General features: G+C 43.8%; 1 protein-coding gene across 2 annotated transcripts in view; it reads left to right on the top strand.

The window, feature by feature from the left end:
- The first annotated feature begins 1,893 nt into the window (after positions 1-1,893).
- LOC118215466 (transcription initiation factor TFIID subunit 4-like) overlaps positions 1,894-19,190 on the top strand; it is a 73,336-nt gene continuing 56,039 nt past the window's right edge. The window contains exons 1-4 of one of the 2 annotated variants that reach the window (XM_035396307.1): positions 1,894-3,324; positions 10,953-11,149; positions 18,203-18,295; positions 18,854-19,048. In XM_035396307.1, the coding sequence (XP_035252198.1) occupies positions 1,932-3,324; positions 10,953-11,149; positions 18,203-18,295; positions 18,854-19,048 (1,878 nt within the window). In that variant the 5' untranslated portion in view covers positions 1,894-1,931. Of the gene's footprint in view, positions 3,325-10,952; positions 11,150-18,202; positions 18,320-18,853; positions 19,049-19,190 lie in introns of both variants that reach the window. The other variant, XM_035396306.1, reaches the window with a different exon arrangement.

Genomic DNA, 19,190 nt, shown 5'->3' with positions numbered 1-19,190 from the left:
TAAATGAATTTACATACATCAACAACTAAAATGACAAAGTTTTAAGCGTACGCGCAGGGTATTTATGTATACCTTGGTCTACATTGTGAATTCAGTTTGAAACAGTATGAAACATTTCTTTATTTATTTTTATTATTCATAATAATTTATTCTCTTTTTTAACAATAGACTAGCATTGTAACTATGGTGACCAAATAATTAGACTTTTAAGTTTTTCTTGTGATTATTGCTTATTAACCCGAACTGGTTCCGAAAATGTCCACTCTTTAACAACATTTGTTCCTTTATTATTTGTTTTTACAAAAAGTGATGTGCATGTTAACCTTCATAAGGACAAAAGTATTACCCTGCACAGCCACTGAAAATGTCATTAAACAGTACATTTTTGTAAACTTTGCTGCCACTGGCTATAAAAATAGCATATATATATATTATGTAGAGAAAGGAAGTGACAGCCCCATGGTCCACCGCACCCCTCATCATCTCTGAAATATGGAGGAAATAGTGTCATGGCTTGGGCATATATGGCTGCTTCTGGAATAGGCTCACTTGTCTTTATTGATGATGTAGTGGAGGACGGCAGCAGTAGGATGAATTGTGTACAGACAGATGTTGTCAGACTATGTAAAAAGAAACTCCTCCTACGTCATCAGTAGACACTTCATCCTGCTGCAAGACACAGAGCCCAAACACACTGCTTATGTGACTAAAGCATCCATTAGTGGGAAAAAGTGGACAGCTTAGGGCTGGCCAAATCAGTCACCTGATTTAAATTAAATTGAGCATGCATTTCACTTGCTGAAGAGGAAACTGAAGACAGAAGCCCCCTGAAACAAATATTAACTGAAAACGGCTGCATCGAAGGGCCTGGAAAGGTATTTCCAAAGAAGATACCAAACAATTGGTGATGTCAGTAGATCGCAAATTTTAGACTGTATTGCTTTGATTTACTTTTGAGCTCATTTGTGAACTTACTTTTGCACAACTGAAAATGGGAGACTCAGTGCAAAAACAGCTGTTTCTGTAAAGTAGTAAAATATATATACATGTAAATACCATGAAATAAAATATCTTTTGCCTTCAGTGTATAGCAAAAATAACAAATTTCACTGTTCTGTTCTCATATTTTTGGAGGGCACTGTATATTCATATATACATCTATAATATAGGTCAGATAGCATATATTCACCATTTGGCAACTATTAACTAGCATGTGAGATTCAACACACCTCAAATTATGATTTGGTTTTCTGTGCACCTTTATTGCAAGCGAAGTGCTAAGAGAAATGACGAACGTAAATAAATGAGACAAGCCTTTCTGACATGAATTACGTCACTGAAACTGTTGTCATGAACACTACTTTCTTTTTCACTTTTCCGATGTATGACTTCATTAATAGCCTACTTCAGACATATCTGAAGAGATTCCACACTAGGTATGCCAAGACAATATTGATGTTGAATACCTACCAATAAGCTACGTGTAATGAACGTTAGACAAATTGTAAAAAAAAAACAAAAAAACCGAAAGACCGAAAATTTGAGGGCATTTAAAAAAACATAACATTTACAACAGTTAAGTAAAGTTACTTCAATGTATACTTTGCGGTAGTGTTCTGGCAACACGTCAGCAATACATTTCATGGTTTCTCACGTTCGTGGTAAGTCTATGTACATACAGTTTATTAAATGTAAATGGCGCTTCGTGATATTGAAATGTAACGTAAAATGTAATGATTATTAACAGAATAATTATAGACAAATAAAATTAATTTTTCATTCAGCCCGCTTCTGCAATCTGCACCATTCTCCGAAGTAACATGACCAAAAGATGAATTTGGCGCTCTGACGTCACACCCATTCCCACAATGCCCAGTAACACGCATGCGTACAGGCTACGTGAAAATTTGGACAGCGATCCGAGATCAAAGATGGCGGGCGCCTCCGACCCTCTGGAAGATATGCTCTTCTCCGAGGTGGACGAAAAAGCTGTTAGCGACTTAGTGGGCTCACTGGAGTCGCAGCTTGTCGGCCAAAGCAACCCAGCAGCTCCCCATACAGAAACTAGGAGTGCTGGGTCTACAGGCGCTGCCAATCACCACTTAGGAAGAATGCTACCTGCCCAAGTGGGCACTGTACTAGAGCAGCAACAACAAGGACAACATAAAGCGGGGCTAAATCAGGAGCCCAACTCAAAAGAAACTAACTCCGATAAGATACCGTCTTCACTTAGTTCCATTTCTCCTTACGAAGAAGCTTCCATCACTTCTGCGGCCGGGGTAAACGCCAACAGCGGCTTGCAATCACATGGAGCATCTAATACCACAACACTGTCTGCATCTGGTCTGGTAACTTTGCCACCTCCGCTGGTCAGCATCAACGCTTCCAACAGAGGTACTGTTTTGGGTTCAGGTGGGTCAGCAACCGTAACGACAGAGACTGATTCTCTAAAAAATCACATCACTTCAACCATAAGGACTACTCCTACAGGAATACAGAGTTTGAACGGTAACGGCGGAGCGGTAACGTTAGTGAACTCTCATTCAAATACTGCTGCTACTACCGATGTTGCGGGATTTCAAACCGGAGGTGGAACAGTGTCTTTGGTCAATAACGTTAACGCGGTTGTTAGCTGTGCCAGGTCAGTTAACTCTAATATAACAACGGCATCTAGCGCAAATACGACCACTTTAGGCGCAGCCGATTTTCCTCCATCTCAAACTGCGAGTACTCTGGATGATCGAGAGACTCCAACTATAGCCTTGCAAAGACTTCCGAGTCACATTATGGCTAACATTGCACAGAATGGGAATGGTACTACAGTCTCAACATCGGTCCAACAAGACGCTCGGACAGGTCCCCCTGTTACCACAGTTGCGCAGCTTGTGAACCACACCAAGAGTGTAGATGCCAGCAATCCAAAGTCAGACTGTCCCGTACAGTCAAAGATTATCATGTCGACTCAGCCTGGTCCTGTCTGTTCAACCAACAACCCCGTCACCTCTCCCGCTCCAGCTATTAACCCTACAACTAGCCAGCAGCAGGCTTCCTTAGCCAATTCGGTGCCTGCAGCCAGCAGTCCCGTAACTCTCACTGCGGTGACGAAACCGACGGTAAATATTGTGGGACAGCCGACAGTCACAACTGTCAGTATAAGACCGGGGACTCCTTCGCCGTCCCCTACGGTAGTTACTGCTACGCAGCCCCAGCAACTTCGCCCTGGAATGGGTGCGACTCAGAGGATTGTGGCCCCACAACTCATTGTAAGACCACCTCAACAGCAGACGACCATTCAGCTGCCGCCTGGATTTACCATACCACAGGGTAAGAAAATCAATGTAGTGGATTTTGTATAATATCACTTAATTAATACGTCTGTTTTGCACTGATCAGTTGCACGTGGGACACACAATGTAAATACTCATGTTCTTTTTTTTTTACAATCACAGACTTGATCAGGTAAAATGATACCTTAAACTAAATTGGAATTTGATGTTAATCATATGAGCGCTTGGTCAAATATCTTTGAAGTAGGCTATTAAGTAATAATTTCCTTAAAATAGTTGGCTGGCCTGTGTGTTTGTTTTTAAAGTAAGTTATAACAGGGTTATTTCTGGTTTAAAAAGATTTTCTTACTCTCTAACTACTGCCTCTCTTTAAAGTATTTACATCCATCAGAGACAATTTTTCACTATTTATTCCTGGAAGGTCTCAGGACTTTAGCCTTTTAAAGCACTGCGATGTTCATGGTGATGTCATGCAATACTAAATATGTTCAGGCGAACAATCAATTATATCCGTCTTAAGTTTCAATGTCAGGAATTGTGTCATCATTTTTAAACAGTCCATGATAACAAACACGGTCAGTCATTTTCTCGCTCTTACTTTCCTCTCTCCCTCTCTAGCTTATTATATATATTGCAAGAACTGTTAAAGATGGTCATAATAATCTACCTGCCCGAGTGGGCACTATACTCGCTCTTACTTTCCTCTCTCCCTCTCTAGCTTATTATAGGCTATATATATAAATCTATTATTTTCCTCCAAAATGATGGGAAGGATTTGGTTTGTAGCAGTCTGAGTCTCCTCTGTCAGTGAAACATAATCCAAAGTTATAAAGATCTGAGTGTACACCCACTCGTTTCCACACATTGCTTTATTTCTTCTTTCTCAGTATCAGTGTCTTAAATCTGTGTACCTGTTGCATGAGGACATGTGAGAACACAAAGGGATTCCGTTGTGTCCACCTGCTGAGGAACTTTAATGAAGTGGCAAAGTTTTTGGCTGTGATTTGAACTCCTATTAATTCCATTCTCCTGTGGCACTTGCCAAATCTTGTCCTGAAGCTGAAGAGCACATAGAGTATAGGAAGCAGATGTTGTACATGAGTAAGCTGGTACAGTCAGTCAGCATCGATTGGCCAGGCATTCCAATGGATTGTATTTGTATCATGCTGCTCAACAGCTCAAAATCTACATGTTCTACTTTTGGAAATCCAAGTGTGATCAAAGTTAACATTTTTAATTTTGGTCTTTTTTACTTGGCTTCTTTGTCATTGAACACATCATAGATCGGTAACTTTGAGCATCTTAATTGCAAATGAAGTTCATCTTATTTAGCAGAATTTTAAATAATTGATTTTATTGTAATGCAGTGTTCTGGATTTGAACATGCAATAAATATCTAGAAGTCCATTTACCAGTAATGACTTGATGAATGGTACTGCCCCCTGTCCTGTTTACAGTGTGAGATTTATCCAGCTAAAGTAAATATTACATATTCAGTCAGTACGATTGCTGCCCAGCCAGTGTTTTCATCCTGTTCATAGTTTTAGACAGGAAAAAAATCTAATTGAGCAGATTTCTCCTCAAATTTTATTCACATCCATGTATTAATTTCACACATTTTTTCCAAAGGAATGGCTTGGGGAACGTTACCCTGCTTCCTGGGACATTTCCAGCACAGCCAACTTTTGTTTGGAAATAACCGTTAAAATATCACCCAACATTTGAATCATACTTATGTATGGCTTTTGGGTGTATACACAACATTGTATATTTATACAATTCCATGATGTCACACTGGAGTGGAACCCACAGGGACCATCAATATGAAAACACAAAATGTTGGCTATACGCATTACATTACAGGCATTTAGCAGACGCTCTTATCCAGAGCGACTTACACAACTTTTACATAGCATTTTACATTGTATCCATTTATACAGCTGGATATATACTGAAGCAATTTCGGTTAAGTACCTTGCTCAAGGGTACAACGGCAGTGTCCTACCCGGGAATCGAACCTGTGACCTTTCGGTTACAAGCCCAGTTCCTTACCCACTGTGCTACACGCCGTCCACGCTACGCACTAATTCTGAGTCTGTAAGGGCAGAAAGTGTTGTGAACTTATACCTACATCACTAAATGACGGTGGTGCTTTTCTGATCTGACATTGATCTAATGAGAGGGAGGGATAATTGTGCACCTGTGGAAGAGATATGCAGCCATGGCAAACATGACTGTTACTTTCTTGGTTTTTGAGTATTAAAATTAACGTGATATTGAAAACTAGGAAAAAGGTAGGGAAAGTCATGTAATGTTATGTCAGCGCATTAATTAACATGTCTTCTACAGAGGTCCTTCAAAGTGTATTGAGAATCTGAAGTTGAACTCACTTGTTTGATGTGCTTCATAATGTGTCATCTTAACTGATTTCTCCTGTGTTGCAGAAACTGTGTAACACTAGTAACATCAGACTGGTGTACTCTCTGTATATTTTCTGAAAAGGATTACAAGAAGGAGAACAACTCCACGCAAAGCTCTTTGATTGTAGAAGTTCACATTGGGATTGATTTACTTTTTCAGGCTATAGAATGAGTCATGTATATTTACAGTTTTCTTGATTGAAAATTTCATTTTAACAAGGCAGCGATTGCCTTTCAGTGTCTGTAAAGCCGAGAATGGCCAATGTAGGCATAGCTTTTTATAAAATCATTAGTAACGGTGCTCTCAGACGTGCCATCAGCGTTTCAACGCCTCTCCATTTGTGCTCAAAATGTGATTACTAGGGCTAATGTGAAAATGGACTGATTTGGATGCTTTCAAATTCTAGCTTTCTTTCAGACTGGTGGATTGTTTCATTGATTGCAAGTGTGTTTTCAGGCAGACGAGTACTGGGCAGTGAGTTCAGTAGTCCACAAATGGGGGAGAAAGATGGACCTACGGAACATGCTCAACTTTGTTCAGTTTCTGCATTTTCTGTTTCGAAAGATAGGTCATTTGGAGAAACTTTGCTTATATACTGTGGTGTTTTGTTATGATGCCGATAACAAAAATAAATGAAACAGCCTAATATTCCCCTACATTAGCCGTTGGCCACATGGTGCAGTATGGCATAAAAGCTTTGTACTGGCCGAAATAGATGAGGAACAGGATTTGGCTGTAATTTCTTCAGGCCAAAGTTTTGACTTTTTAAATTTTTAACCAATTAAGCTTGTGTGAAGGATGTGGTCCTATGTGGATATTGACTTTATTTGTAAAGTCATGTATTGTTACTGTTATTGTTTTATAGGCTTGTGGGCTTATGTTGGCCAGGGTGTCTCAGGTTGCCTCAGGTTCAGTTCCTTCCAACCTCACACCAAATGCTCTCTGGCTACCCACCTGGCAACCGCTTTTTTCTGCTATCAGTGACACCAATCTCCCCCAGTCCAGAATACTGCTGAACAAAACAAAAATTATGGCCCATGAACATTGTTCTGTGCATTAACACGCAGTTTCACGTAATTGCCAATTAAATGGCTCATTAAGAAAAATCAGCTAACAAGTAAAGTGTTATCATTTTTAATGGTTGTTCAACTGGTGGCTTGGCGAAGAGGCTGTTTCAGCGTTATACTGCTGGATGACTGAATTAATGGACATGAGAGCCAGATTCCAACAATGCTAGGGCCCTAATAGTAATAGGCTACATGATTGCTATATCCATTTTGGCTCAGTTGGTGTAGGAGTCAGTTGTATAATGTGACTGGTACAGTGCAATTCTGGAGAGTTCAGCTTTGTGAAAGACAGTTGTAGTCATTTATAACGAGCAGTTTCTGAAATCATGTCCCTGTGTTGTCATGGAGTGTCTGGAATATTAAACCAGAATCAAACGCAGTTGTCAGTATTTAAAATGTCTTAATAGAAAATATCTTTGCACCTGAATGTTGACGAAACCTTGTTTTTTGAGCAGGAAATAATAGCAGTAGATATTCCACTTGGTTTCATTTTTTTCTCACTTTCTACACTTCATCCGAGGGAGAATTTAGGAAATGTATAAATTTGCTGGTGTGGAAACATGACACGACATCCTTGTACACCTAAGAGGAAAGTAAAATTAGGACTAGACACAGTTCAGTCTGCACACACTGCATTGAGTAGCCTAGATGTTTTCTTTGGAGGTGTGCTTTGTAAGAGGTCATTGAAGAAGACTCGGTGCTTCCAGTGAATATAACACATTTTCATCATTTGTGTATTTGAAGACGCAAGCACTTTGCTGTGGATATCTTTACAGCCGTGTGCAATCAAGTCCAAAATGTTATGATTGCTGGTTGAGATCAGCCTAAATGCTGTCCATCCTTATTTCTAATAATCATGCATATCTTAGGCCTGTATTGCATTGGGTGTGTATGTGTGGGATGAGATGTGGGCCATTATTAAAGAACTGTCCCTGCTGCAAGATGTAGCCTATAAAGGAATAAATATTATGCCTGGCCCTGATTTCTTCAAAAAATAAAAAATTCCTTCACCTTCATTTGACTAGTTAGGTCAACTGAGAACTCGATGTTCTTTTGCTGTGATAACCTGGAGGGTATATGAATGTTAAAATATGAATGAAATTGAGTGATGATTTTTGATCAGAAATTTTAGTGGTGTACTTTAGGTTCTTGCCAGTAACACACTATCCTTGCTAATTCATATGGTCAGTTTGTTTTCCTGTGGCTTCTTTGTTCTGTCATACAGCTAAGAGGCAACCTCTGAAATTGTCCCTGTGTGACATATGATGCAAGAGCCATTGCAAGAACTGTTAAAGATGGTCATAATAATCAAACCTCTGTCTGTCTCTCTCATACACTTACAATATAGCCTAGGCTATTCATTATTTATATCACCATTCTTTTTTTTATTACCATGCCATGTCTATTTTATAGTCAAAATGATTTTTACTCACTTATTTTTCCTGCACACATGTGCTGTAGTGACTCTGACTTGTTTTAGTGACATCTATAAAGGTTAAGTATAGAATCAAAATGATAGCTATGATATGGGGTCTGAAAGTTAAAATATCATAAATAAATTGACTCTGGGCATAGTTATTTCAATGAGTTCATTTCTACCATAGATTTAAAAAAAACAAAAAAAACTCCCAATATGGCTGATGGGACTGAATCTATAAATGCACACGTCTGCACCCCATCAGCTGTGTCATTACCCAGGTAATAAGTGCACACAAGGGTTTCCATATGTCACTGTGGCATTCTTTCCTCCCAAAAATGCAGCAGGTACCCAGGACCCTGTCCTCAGCTATGTGCTGCCCCTCATGGAATTAAATGAGGGGCTATTCAGGGAATTAAAATTTCTCTCAGTCTGCCCAGAAATACAGTGTGAAAGTGTGCTTACAAATTAATCTTCTAGTTTGATCAACACACAACCCCCCACACCCCCAGTTCCCAAGTGTCTGCTGTCATTACCATATTGTGGTTGCTTTGTTTTTGGTTGTGTAATGGCAAAAAAAATCCATTATGCTATTGAAATTGTACCACTGATGTCATAGGGCTCACTGGCAGCCTTTGACTTTGAGACGTCTATAAGGTAAGGTGCAGTAGCGTTGTGTTATTATGTATATGGGTGAAGATGATTGGTAGCCTGTGGCTGGCCAATGTGTAGGCACTTTCCAGTTTGTTTATTGATGAAAGGGATGTGCCAGCTTAGGCCAACCCGATCCCTTCCTCCCTGTGAAATATTCAGCACTGTGTTGCATCCCATGTAGCATTGCGAAGCTTCCTCCTGCTCAATCAGGGGTGTCCGATTCCAGCGTTCAGTTTTGCTGATAATGAGTAGCAACCTGTTGTGCTCTCATCCAAAGTGTCCATTTGTTTGTAGCATGTTGGCGTGACAGGTCTTTAAGCCAGGGACAGTGCTGGGACCGAGGGACGGGAGTTTGTAGAGTGCCCTCCGGCTTGGTTGGCATTCTCTCCCTGCTTGTTTGTGTCTGCCCCTCCGGGGGCACAGATTCATGTGGTAATGTGAGGTAGTGCTGTTATACCAGCTCCCCCCCAGCTACTGCTTACAGCATGGTGGCATGCACAGTTATTATTTCTCATAATCATACAAATATCCCAGTTTTATTATTTAAAGCCCTCTATTAAAGTCACAGTTGAATTGAATTTGGCAGAGGAAGCTGAAGGCTACTATCTTTGGTATAAGCTGCCTTTTACAGTCAGAACTTTCCTTCCCGGTTATATTTTCCTCTTAGGATGGTGTATCGGCACATTCTGGTGACTGATGAGCTGTGAAGCGAGAGAGCAGGCCGTCAGGAGAGATCTCTGTATTATGCAAATGCCCGCTCCTGGTTTCTGTAATCTGTTTAATCGAACTTGTAATTAAAAACACTGCAGGGTGTGCTTTTAGAGAGTTTGGATGCACATAGGCTACACCATGCCTCTAAATCTTCCCAAAGTTTTTTTACACTTACATTTCCGGCTACCTTACAAAAAAGCCTGGTCTTGGTTTTTCTGAAGAATCTTAGTTGTTCAGTTTTATGAAGATTAGTCTATCTTTGATAGTGTGTACTGCTAGTGAACATGTTTCTTTGTGTTACAGGCATGGTGCTGCTAGTGAACATGTTTCCCTGTGTTACAGGCATGGTGCTGCTGGTGAACATGTTTCTCTGTGTTACAGGCATGGTGCTGCTAGTGAACATGTTTCCCTGTGTTACAGGCATGGTGCTGCTGGTGAACATGTTTCCCTGTGTTACAGGCATGGTGCTGCTAGTGAACATGTTTCTCTGTGTTACAGGCATGGTGCTGATGTTGAACATGTTTCCCTGTGTTACAGGCATGGTGCTGCTAGTGAACATGTTTCCCTGTGTTACAGGCATGGTGCTGCTAGTGAACATGTTTCCCTGTGTTACAGGCATGGTGCTGCTGGTGAACATGTTTCCCTGTGTTACAGGCATGGTGCTGCTAGTGAACATGTTTCTCTGTGTTACAGGCATGGTGCTGATGTTGAACATGTTTCCCTGTGTTACAGGCATGGTGCTGCTAGTGAACATGTTTCCCTGTGTTACAGGCATGGTGCTGCTGGTGAACATGTTTCCCTGTGTTACAGGCATGGTGCTGCTAGTGAACATGTTTCTCTGTGTTACAGGCATGGTGCTGATGTTGAACATGTTTCCCTGTGTTACAGGCATGGTGCTGCTAGTGAACATGTTTCCCTGTGTTACAGGCATGGTGCTGCTGGTGAACATGTTTTCCTGTGTTACAGGCATGGTGCTGCTGGTGAAAATGTTTCCCTGTGTTACAGGCATGGTGCTGATGTTGAACATGTTTCCCTGTGTTACAGGCATGGTGCTGCTGGTGAACATGTTTCCCTGTGTTACAGGCATGGTACTGCTGGTGAACATGTTTCCCTGTGTTACAGGCATGGTACTGCTGGTGAACATGTTTCCCTGTGTTACAGGCATGGTGCTGCTGGTGAACATGTTTCCCTGTGTTACAGGCATGGTGCTGCTGGTGAACATGTTTCTCTGTGTTACAGGCATGGTGCTGCTGGTGAACATGTTTCCCTGTGTTACAGGCATGGTGCTGCTGGTGAACATGTTTCCCTGTGTTACAGGCATGGTGCTGCTGGTGAACATGTTTCCCTGTGTTACAGGCATGGTGCTGCTGGTGAACATGTTTCCCTGTGTTACAGGCATGGTGCTGGTTCGCACTGAGATGGGGCAGCTGGTGATGGTCCCACAGCAGGCTCTGGCACAGGCTCAAGCGCAGGCCCAGGCGCAGGCCCAGGCACAGGCTCAAGCACAGGCGCAGAGTCAGGGACAGAACAGCATCTCCCCTCGGCCTGCAACCCCCACCACCGGAGCCACCTTCAGAGTGACCACCACACAGGTACGTGCTAAGAGTGAGCACCACGCAGGTACGTGCTAAGAGTGAGCACCACACAGGTACGTGCTAAGAGTGAGCACCACACAGGTACGTGCTAAAGAGTGAGCACCACACAGGTAAGTGCTAAAGAGTGAGCCCCACACAGGTACGTGCTGAGAGTGAGCACCACACAGGTACATGCTAAAGAGTGAGCACCACACAGGTACATGCTAAAGAGTGAGCACCACACAGGTACGTGCTGAGAGAGAGCACCACACAGGTACATGCTAAGAGTGAGCACCACACAGGTACGTGCTAAGAGTGAGCACCACACAGGTACGTGCTAAGAGTGAGCACCACACAGGTACGTGCTGAGAGTGAGCACCTCACAGGTACGTGCTGAGAGTGAGCACCACACAGGTACGTGCTGAGAGTGAGCCCCACACAGGTACGTGCTGAGAGTGAGCACCACACAGGTACATGCTAAGAGTGAGCACCACACAGGTACGTGCTAAGAGTGAGCCTCACACAGGTACGTGCTAAGAGTGAGCACCACACAGGTACGTGCTAAGAGTGAGCACCACACAGGTACGTGCTGAGAGTGAGCACCTCACAGGTACGTGCTAAAGAGTGAGCACCACACAGGTACGTGCTAAAGAGTGAGCATCACACAGGTACGTGCTAAAGAGTGAGCACCACACAGGTACGTGCTAAGAGAGAGCACCACACAGGTACGTGCTAAAGAGTGAGCACCACACAGGTACGTGCTAAAGAGTGAGCATCACACAGGTACGTGCTAAAGAGTGAGCACCTCACAGGTACGTGCTAAGAGAGGGCACCACACAGGTACGTGCTAAGAGAGAGCACCACACAGGTACGTGCTAAGAGAGAGCACCACACAGGTACGTGCTAAGAGAGAGCACCACACAGGTACGTGCTAAGAGAGAGCACCACACAGGTACGTGCTAAGAGTGAGCACCACACAGGTACGTGCTAAGAGTGAGCACCACACAGGTACGTGCTGAGAGAGAGCACCACACAGGCACGTGCTAAGAGAGAGCACCACACAGGTACGTGCTAAGAGAGAGCACCACACAGGTACGTGCTAAGAGAGAGCACCACACAGGTACGTGCTCAAGAGTGAGCACCACACAGGTACGTGCTGAGAGTGAGCACCACACAGGTACGTGCTATGAGTGAGCACCACACAGGTACATGCTAAAGAGTGAGCACCACACAGGTACGTGCTAAGAGTGAGCACCACACAGGTACATGCTCACTCTTAGCAAAGATTATCGACTAGAAACCCACCTCGCTGCACTAAGAACCTCACACCTCACTGTGTGTTCGGCTAAGTAGCGCCTCGGGTGAATACACTGTACAAGTTTTAAAATTCCTTCATGAAGACAGTGAAATGCGCTCTGTCGAGTGTGTAAGAGAAAAAGCAGCGAGGCGTTCTGCCCGTTGATTTATGCTCTTGGTAGACCGCTTTGGTAGACCATTGGGCCACATGTGGTTCAGAACTATATTGGTTTCACATTGCAGCTTTCCCCAGTGCGCTCTGTTGTCTTGCCATTCACCCGCAGTGGGAGATATCTGGAGAATGTAGTGGTCTGATGGGGACGTAACATCCTACTGTAGGGTCTTGTTTTTCCTGTTTCTTATTTGCTTTCACTGCACTTAGAAACAGCACAGTGAAGGAATGTTGAGTTTGTCGGCAGAAGCCCCAAAACGGTTCAAAGCAGCACAGGCAGCAGAATGTTCCTCCAGTGTTGTTTGTTTTAATTCACACCCTAGTGTGATTATCAGCTTTCGCGCATGGCTTCAAACTAACTGTACTCTTTTTGCCTAACAAACTGGATGTGAAAGTTCCGTCAAACGTCCCCTTTAAAACCTTGGCAGTAGCCAGACATACTATGAATTTGAGAGGAAATGCCAACACATTTGCCAAGTTCACTAAGGCACGATGAAGGATATAATTAACATCACCACCAGAATCACCCGGCTAGTTTTCCAGCAAACTGTCAGTCATGTTTGCTGCCCATGAGGAGAGCAATCAGAGTGGGGTTAGCTGGGGATATGATGGACCTGAACATTGAGGTGGTTGTGAAAGGGACATCTCCACCATCTGTTCCCATGCTCTGAAATTACATTTCGGTAATTGCAGGGAGACCCATAGGAAGGGGTTGTGAGACAGACCTGTTTGACCGTGCCCAGCTCTGCCCACCTCAGCTTCGCACAGTCAGGTCACCTCTGAGCAGCTGCTTACCTGAGATAATGCCTGCCAAGGTCTCTGCTGCAGGTGGCTCAGGTAATTAACTGTTAGAGGGAATTAGACTGACAGGTGGATTATTGCAGGTGCGCTCCGGATGATCAGTGGGAAACAGTGGGTATGGACTGCCATCTAGCTGTCTCACACGAGACCTGTTCATAAATATACCTGCGGAGGAATAATGCTGGAAGTTCTTATTGTCGTTTATGCTGTTTTTAAGCTTTAATATTTAGACTTGAGGGCTTTTTAGTGCCTTTGGCAGCCCATTCTAATCCCTAAATAATGGACATGATTTTGTTTCCAAGTATTCTCTAAAAATGGTTTGTGATTTTAATTTTAATCTGCTGCTAAATATGAACAGTGCGCTACATGTGAATGTTATCTACAGACAATGTGAGCAAATCTATACTGATATACACTGCTTTACAACATTTAGCTGTTATTTGAACCCATCTGACTTGTCCATGCAACAATATAAAGAGAAATTTAAGTCTCAATCAGATGAGCAGCCTTCACGTTTGAACTTGACTTACAAATTGTATCATCAGATATATTTATATAGAACACATTTTTTGTTTTGTCTGTCTTGGAGTACAGTGGATTGCCCTGACTGTACTTAAATAGATGAATTTGTGCTGGTTGATTGGGTAACTCATCTTCCTTCGACTTCCGTCTGTGCAAGTCTGAAAAAAAGAAAAAGCTTTTCAACAATAATTTCACTTGTTCAGGAGATTACTTTTAAGATCCTGTCGATCACGCCCTACCATGGGTCATTGAGCTATTTTTTCCATCCTTAGCATAAATCATTTAGTCTTCTCTAGGATATGTGATCTGTTTCTGAAGCTTATTTGATATTTAAACATACCGTTGAGGGTTTGTGACATATGGTGATGTATTTTAGCCTTAAACTGCTGTTCATTTCAAATGCGTGCTTACCATCCAGGAAAATGCGGTCAGCAGATTCACATTTGTGGTTTCTTTTGACCAAATGTCTTATCTGAGGTGTGAAAAATGCAGTAGAGATTAACATCTACACAATCATCATTCTCCTAAGTGAGAAGATTGCTTTGACCCATGATTTTTATTGTGATATGCGTGAATTTATTTCCACATTGTTAATATAATTGATGGTAATTAAGGTGTCTTTTTTTCTACATTGTGTTTACATATAAACCTCAAATTATTTTTTACAGACAATGTAAGCGTGAAAAATGTAGAGATCTATTAGCTTTGTTTTGTATGTATTTAGATAATTGTATGAATACATTTGTCGGATTTTCAATACAATTATATATTAGTGGATATAGCCTACTCATTGGCCGAATTAAGCATCTGTGACTCGCATGTTTTAATCCTGGTTGACAAGGCTTTGTTGTGAATGCCATTAGTGCCATTTCTGGAAGACAGCCTCTAGGGGGCAGCAGTTCACCGTTTTATGTAGCTTTCAAACCAGTGGATTTGAGGTCCATGTATTTAATATGATTTTGGGTAGACTTAAATAACACAGTGCAACATTTATTTGTGTTTCTTCATGGTTTTCACAAAGAGGCTGATGCAAGCAAGCACTGATACCTTCACTGTTAGTCCTATACTCTAATTATATTTGATTTGAATAATAAAAACCAAATGTTAATTGAGTTCCTGTACTGTAGCTATGTTAATATTTTATATTTTTGTGATACTGTGGCAGTTTACGATTGCTTGAAGCATATAGCTATCTGTTTCCCTATATGTTGTTTTATTATCTACTTCAATTGAATATTGTGCGCTGCTAGTAATGAATGCATTGCATTAATTAGCCGTATGTGATTTTTACAACAGTAATATAATTTTCATCCCATCCCATGAAATTATTCCCATCAGCTCCAGCACTCATGCAATTTGTTCAGGGTCAGAAAAGAGCCTGTAAACCTTACAAAGCCCGACTCCTGCCCTGAATGCCGCTTGCTCTGGGCAAGTATTTTCTGAAACGCCGGATGTCCTCATTCCAGGCGATGGGCTTTGAACTCCTGTGGGAAACAGCCTTGTTCATGTGGGGTAGATAAGAGCGGGCCCTGAGATGATGGGCAGTGCTTTCCCCCCCCTGAGTGATTGACACGTGTTGGTGAAATGCTCTGGTGCTGCGCTGGTGGAGTGGATGTTCTCTGTGCCTACCGGCTGTGTGCTAGCACAGCCGTCTGGGGACCTCCAGCGGAGCCTGACTGATTCTGCATGGGTCCTACACATCGAGTCCACTGCAGGGAATTGGGATGTGGCCTACCAGTCGGTTGTGAATGGTTGTGAATGGTTGAAGTCTGGGTCCTTTCTCCCCCATTCTACATATGGAATCTATGTGTAGGTTGACTGTCAACCAAGACCATTGAACCACTGAGCTACTGGCGAATAGGAGGGTGTAACGTGATGATCATTTGAATTTTAGTATGATATACAGGCAGTCAAAAATGAAGGGAAGCTAAGGTGAACTATTCTGAATACATTGCAAATTTACTGAGCTTTTACATGATGTAGATATCCATTTCCAGAGTGAATTCAGGAAGACTGCTCTAGTGTACTCTGTGCACCCTGCCATTTAAGAAATGCGAATTATTGCTGAAGAATTAGTGATTCTGGCCAGTCTTAAGTCCACTGGCCAAAAAAGGGTGTAGAGAGTTTGCTTTATTGGAGTCCCATCCTGTGGACACTCATCCTCATTCATGAATTCATATGCATATTTTTATTTGGGTAATTAAAGTTAAAATTGAATTAAAATAAGTTTTATTTTTTCATTCTTTCACAGTATTTTTCTTCAGTTACATTTGCTAATGTAAGTAAATAAAACTACTGGATTTTCTGTTCCTCCATTTATTATTGGTTGGAATTGTGGAATTGTATGTTGTTTAATCTGTGCTGTGGCTGGAATTCCAGAGCACCAGAGATCCAACAGTCCAGCATTTCTGAATATTAGACTTTATTTACATGTCTTAGGTCTTATTCAGAATATTCATTTATTACTCTTGTGTTTCATTTTCTTATGTATTACAGCACAGTGGAAATCTCTGTGTGAACACATTTCTTTGATAGTTAGTGATTACTAGATGTAGAGGAATAGTGTGCCTAGGGCGACATAGCTCAGGAGGTAAGAGCGGTTGTCTGGCAGTCGGAGGGTTGTTGGTTCGAACCCCGCCCTGGGCATGTCGAAGCGTCCCTGAGCAAGACACCTAACCCCTAACTGCTCAATTGTAAAGTGCTTTGGATAAAAGCGCTATATAAATGCAGTCCATTTACCATTTACCATTTAATGGATCTAGAGCCAGGCTTATATTGAGCGGATTACAGCTTCAGATTCTAGGTGTGACATTAAGGTTATCCTCTTGAGCAAGATTCATAACTTTAAGGGATTTAGCTATGTACTCATTAGCCCATAACCTAGGAGAAATCACTTACATTCTACATTACCCTAATACAGCTGGATATTTGCTAATCCCCTTTCATGTACAATCGGTGTTACTGCTTTACTTATAAATAATATATGACTTGGGATTCAGACCTGGTCATGATCTTAGTGCCACCAGTATACTTCAGTATATTTCCAGAATAAAACATGATGTATTGCACATTTGAGGGTATATCCCTGTTCTTGTTGAGCTCCTCGTTCAGAATCTGCATTGTAAAATGATTGTCAAACGCTGAAAGGCTGTAGTCTGCCATTGACTCTGGCACAGCACTCAGAATGAGAGGGAGAGAGAGAGAGAGTGGCTGGTAAACGCAGGAGCAGGGTGACTGTTGCCAATGCCCCTTCTCAGTCAGGCCGTCGCTCTCATGCGATGCTTTTGGAGGGAAAAAAAGCGGAGAGACTTTCAAAGCTCTTTCCACATTTGTTAAATCATTCATCACCCGGCTGTCTGATTGTTTTAAAGAGCGAACAATGCGTGAGCTCATAAATGAGTAATGGCTTGTGATAGGACGCTTCCCGGGGGCGGGCCCTGTGTGTGGATCTGGGAGGAGCTCCAGCTGGGGAGTGCAGCCCGTGGCTCTACCCCGGCTGTGTTTGCCTTCTCCCAGGAAGGGCTCCTGGTGACGAAGAGCGCAGGCTCCGAGGCGTCGCCCAGAATAGAGCGCCGGGCCGCTATGCGTCAAGTGTCCTGGCTGGCAGCGAGGGCAGCGCCCCCTGCAGCGCTGGGGGACCTCTGACAGCATCGCACGCCGGTGTGCGTGTGGCCAGGGCATGTCAACCACGGCTCGCCAGCAGCTAATCTGGCCAGGCCTGCCACCCAAACACACTCACACACACACGCGCACACACACACACACACACTCTCACACACACAGCCTCACACGATCACAGCGCAGACACATCTATTTATACTGCAGCATGTGCATAGTGTCATTGGTTGCTATGCTCAGGGGGGCAGGGTGTCCAGCGAGGTGAGCCCCGGTCTCATGAAGCTTGGAAGCATGCTTTACGAAAGGCTGCATCTGTAAGGAACGCATCCAAGGAGGAGTGCTACCCCACAGCCTGCCGCCCGGAGACTGTGCTCGGCAGGAGCATAGCTGAGCTCCTCTGTGCTAATTAGCCTGTGCAGCGCGGGCTGCAGTATGGGCGACGGTGACGGACGTAGCGGCGGTGGCGATTTTAAGGGGCCGGACCGGTCCATCCCAGTGGCGCACGCGGTGCAGACACACAGGGCAGTCCCACCCTGTCTCCTATGTCTGCTTGTTTAGATTGTGTGCAGTAGACTGGTCCTGTCCCCGGTGTCTCCCTCTCCGTTTCTGATCTCCCTGTGTCCCGGTGATGTACAGTAACCACGCCTCCTCTCCTCCTGCAGCCTGCTATCACCTCCCAGGCCATCCGTCCAGGCCCGCCAGTCCAGGCCAAGATGGTGCAGTCCCCCGCTTCCGCCGGCAGCCCTGCCCTTCAGGTCTCCATGGCCACAGCCACGGCCGTGAGCAGCCTCCTCATCCTCCCCCCCTGCCCCCCCCTTCCTGTTTTGCACCAATTCACCATTCCAGGGCTCTGATAGGGCCCCTGGTAATGCCACACACTGTAGGCATCAGAGATGTCTATTATTAAGCGCTTCTCTGCTAATTTCCTAACTTTAGCCCTTATATCCACATGTTTTATCTCTGAGTATTGGCTTCATACTGAATAAATCTGCATAAATACTGAGTACTGAATAAATATTCACTCTGAAGTCTGGGTTTGTTTAGCACAACTGTTAAATACTGCTACTTGACATGGAATTGTTTACGATGAATTCAAAGTTCTCTTTTTAATGGAAGCTATAAAAATCATGAGGGCACTGTGGGCCGTGTGTTTTGGGCGCCCCCCCGTGCTGCCCTGCGCAGCGTGCTGCCTTGTCCGCAGAAGTTAGCACATCCAGTGTGACGTGTGAGCGTTTTCTCTTGTTCTCTGTGGCCTTGCTGGGAGGAGGAGTCACATCCTGTCTGTCTCTCTGTCTCCTGCTCTTCTCTTCCAGAAGCCGGCAGTGACCGTGGGCTCTCTGGCTCCGGCGGCGGCTGTGACGGCTCCTCAGCAGGCCCCCGCCGCGATGGCGGGGGGACAGAGCGGCCCCCAGGCCGGGCCCCAGCCTGCCCTGCAGCCCCTGCCCCCGCAGAGCACCACGCCCGTGGTCTCGGCGCCCCCTGCCCCCGGAGCGTCCGTCATCTCCCAGGTCCTGGCTGCGCCGCGCTGGGTCTTCGGGCTGTGTGACTGCCACAGTGCCAGCGGCCTGGCATTCTCACGGCTGCCCTGGCCTCCCACAGCCCGGCTCTGGCTCTCTTATGGCTGGCCTGGCCTCCCACAGCCCGGCTCTG

The sequence above is a fragment of the Anguilla anguilla genome, chromosome 16, assembly GCF_013347855.1.
Source record: "Anguilla anguilla isolate fAngAng1 chromosome 16, fAngAng1.pri, whole genome shotgun sequence".
NCBI lineage: Eukaryota > Metazoa > Chordata > Actinopteri > Anguilliformes > Anguillidae > Anguilla > Anguilla anguilla.
The sequence above is the reverse complement of the archived record's forward strand: the minus strand, read 5'-3'. Positions and strand labels throughout refer to the sequence as shown.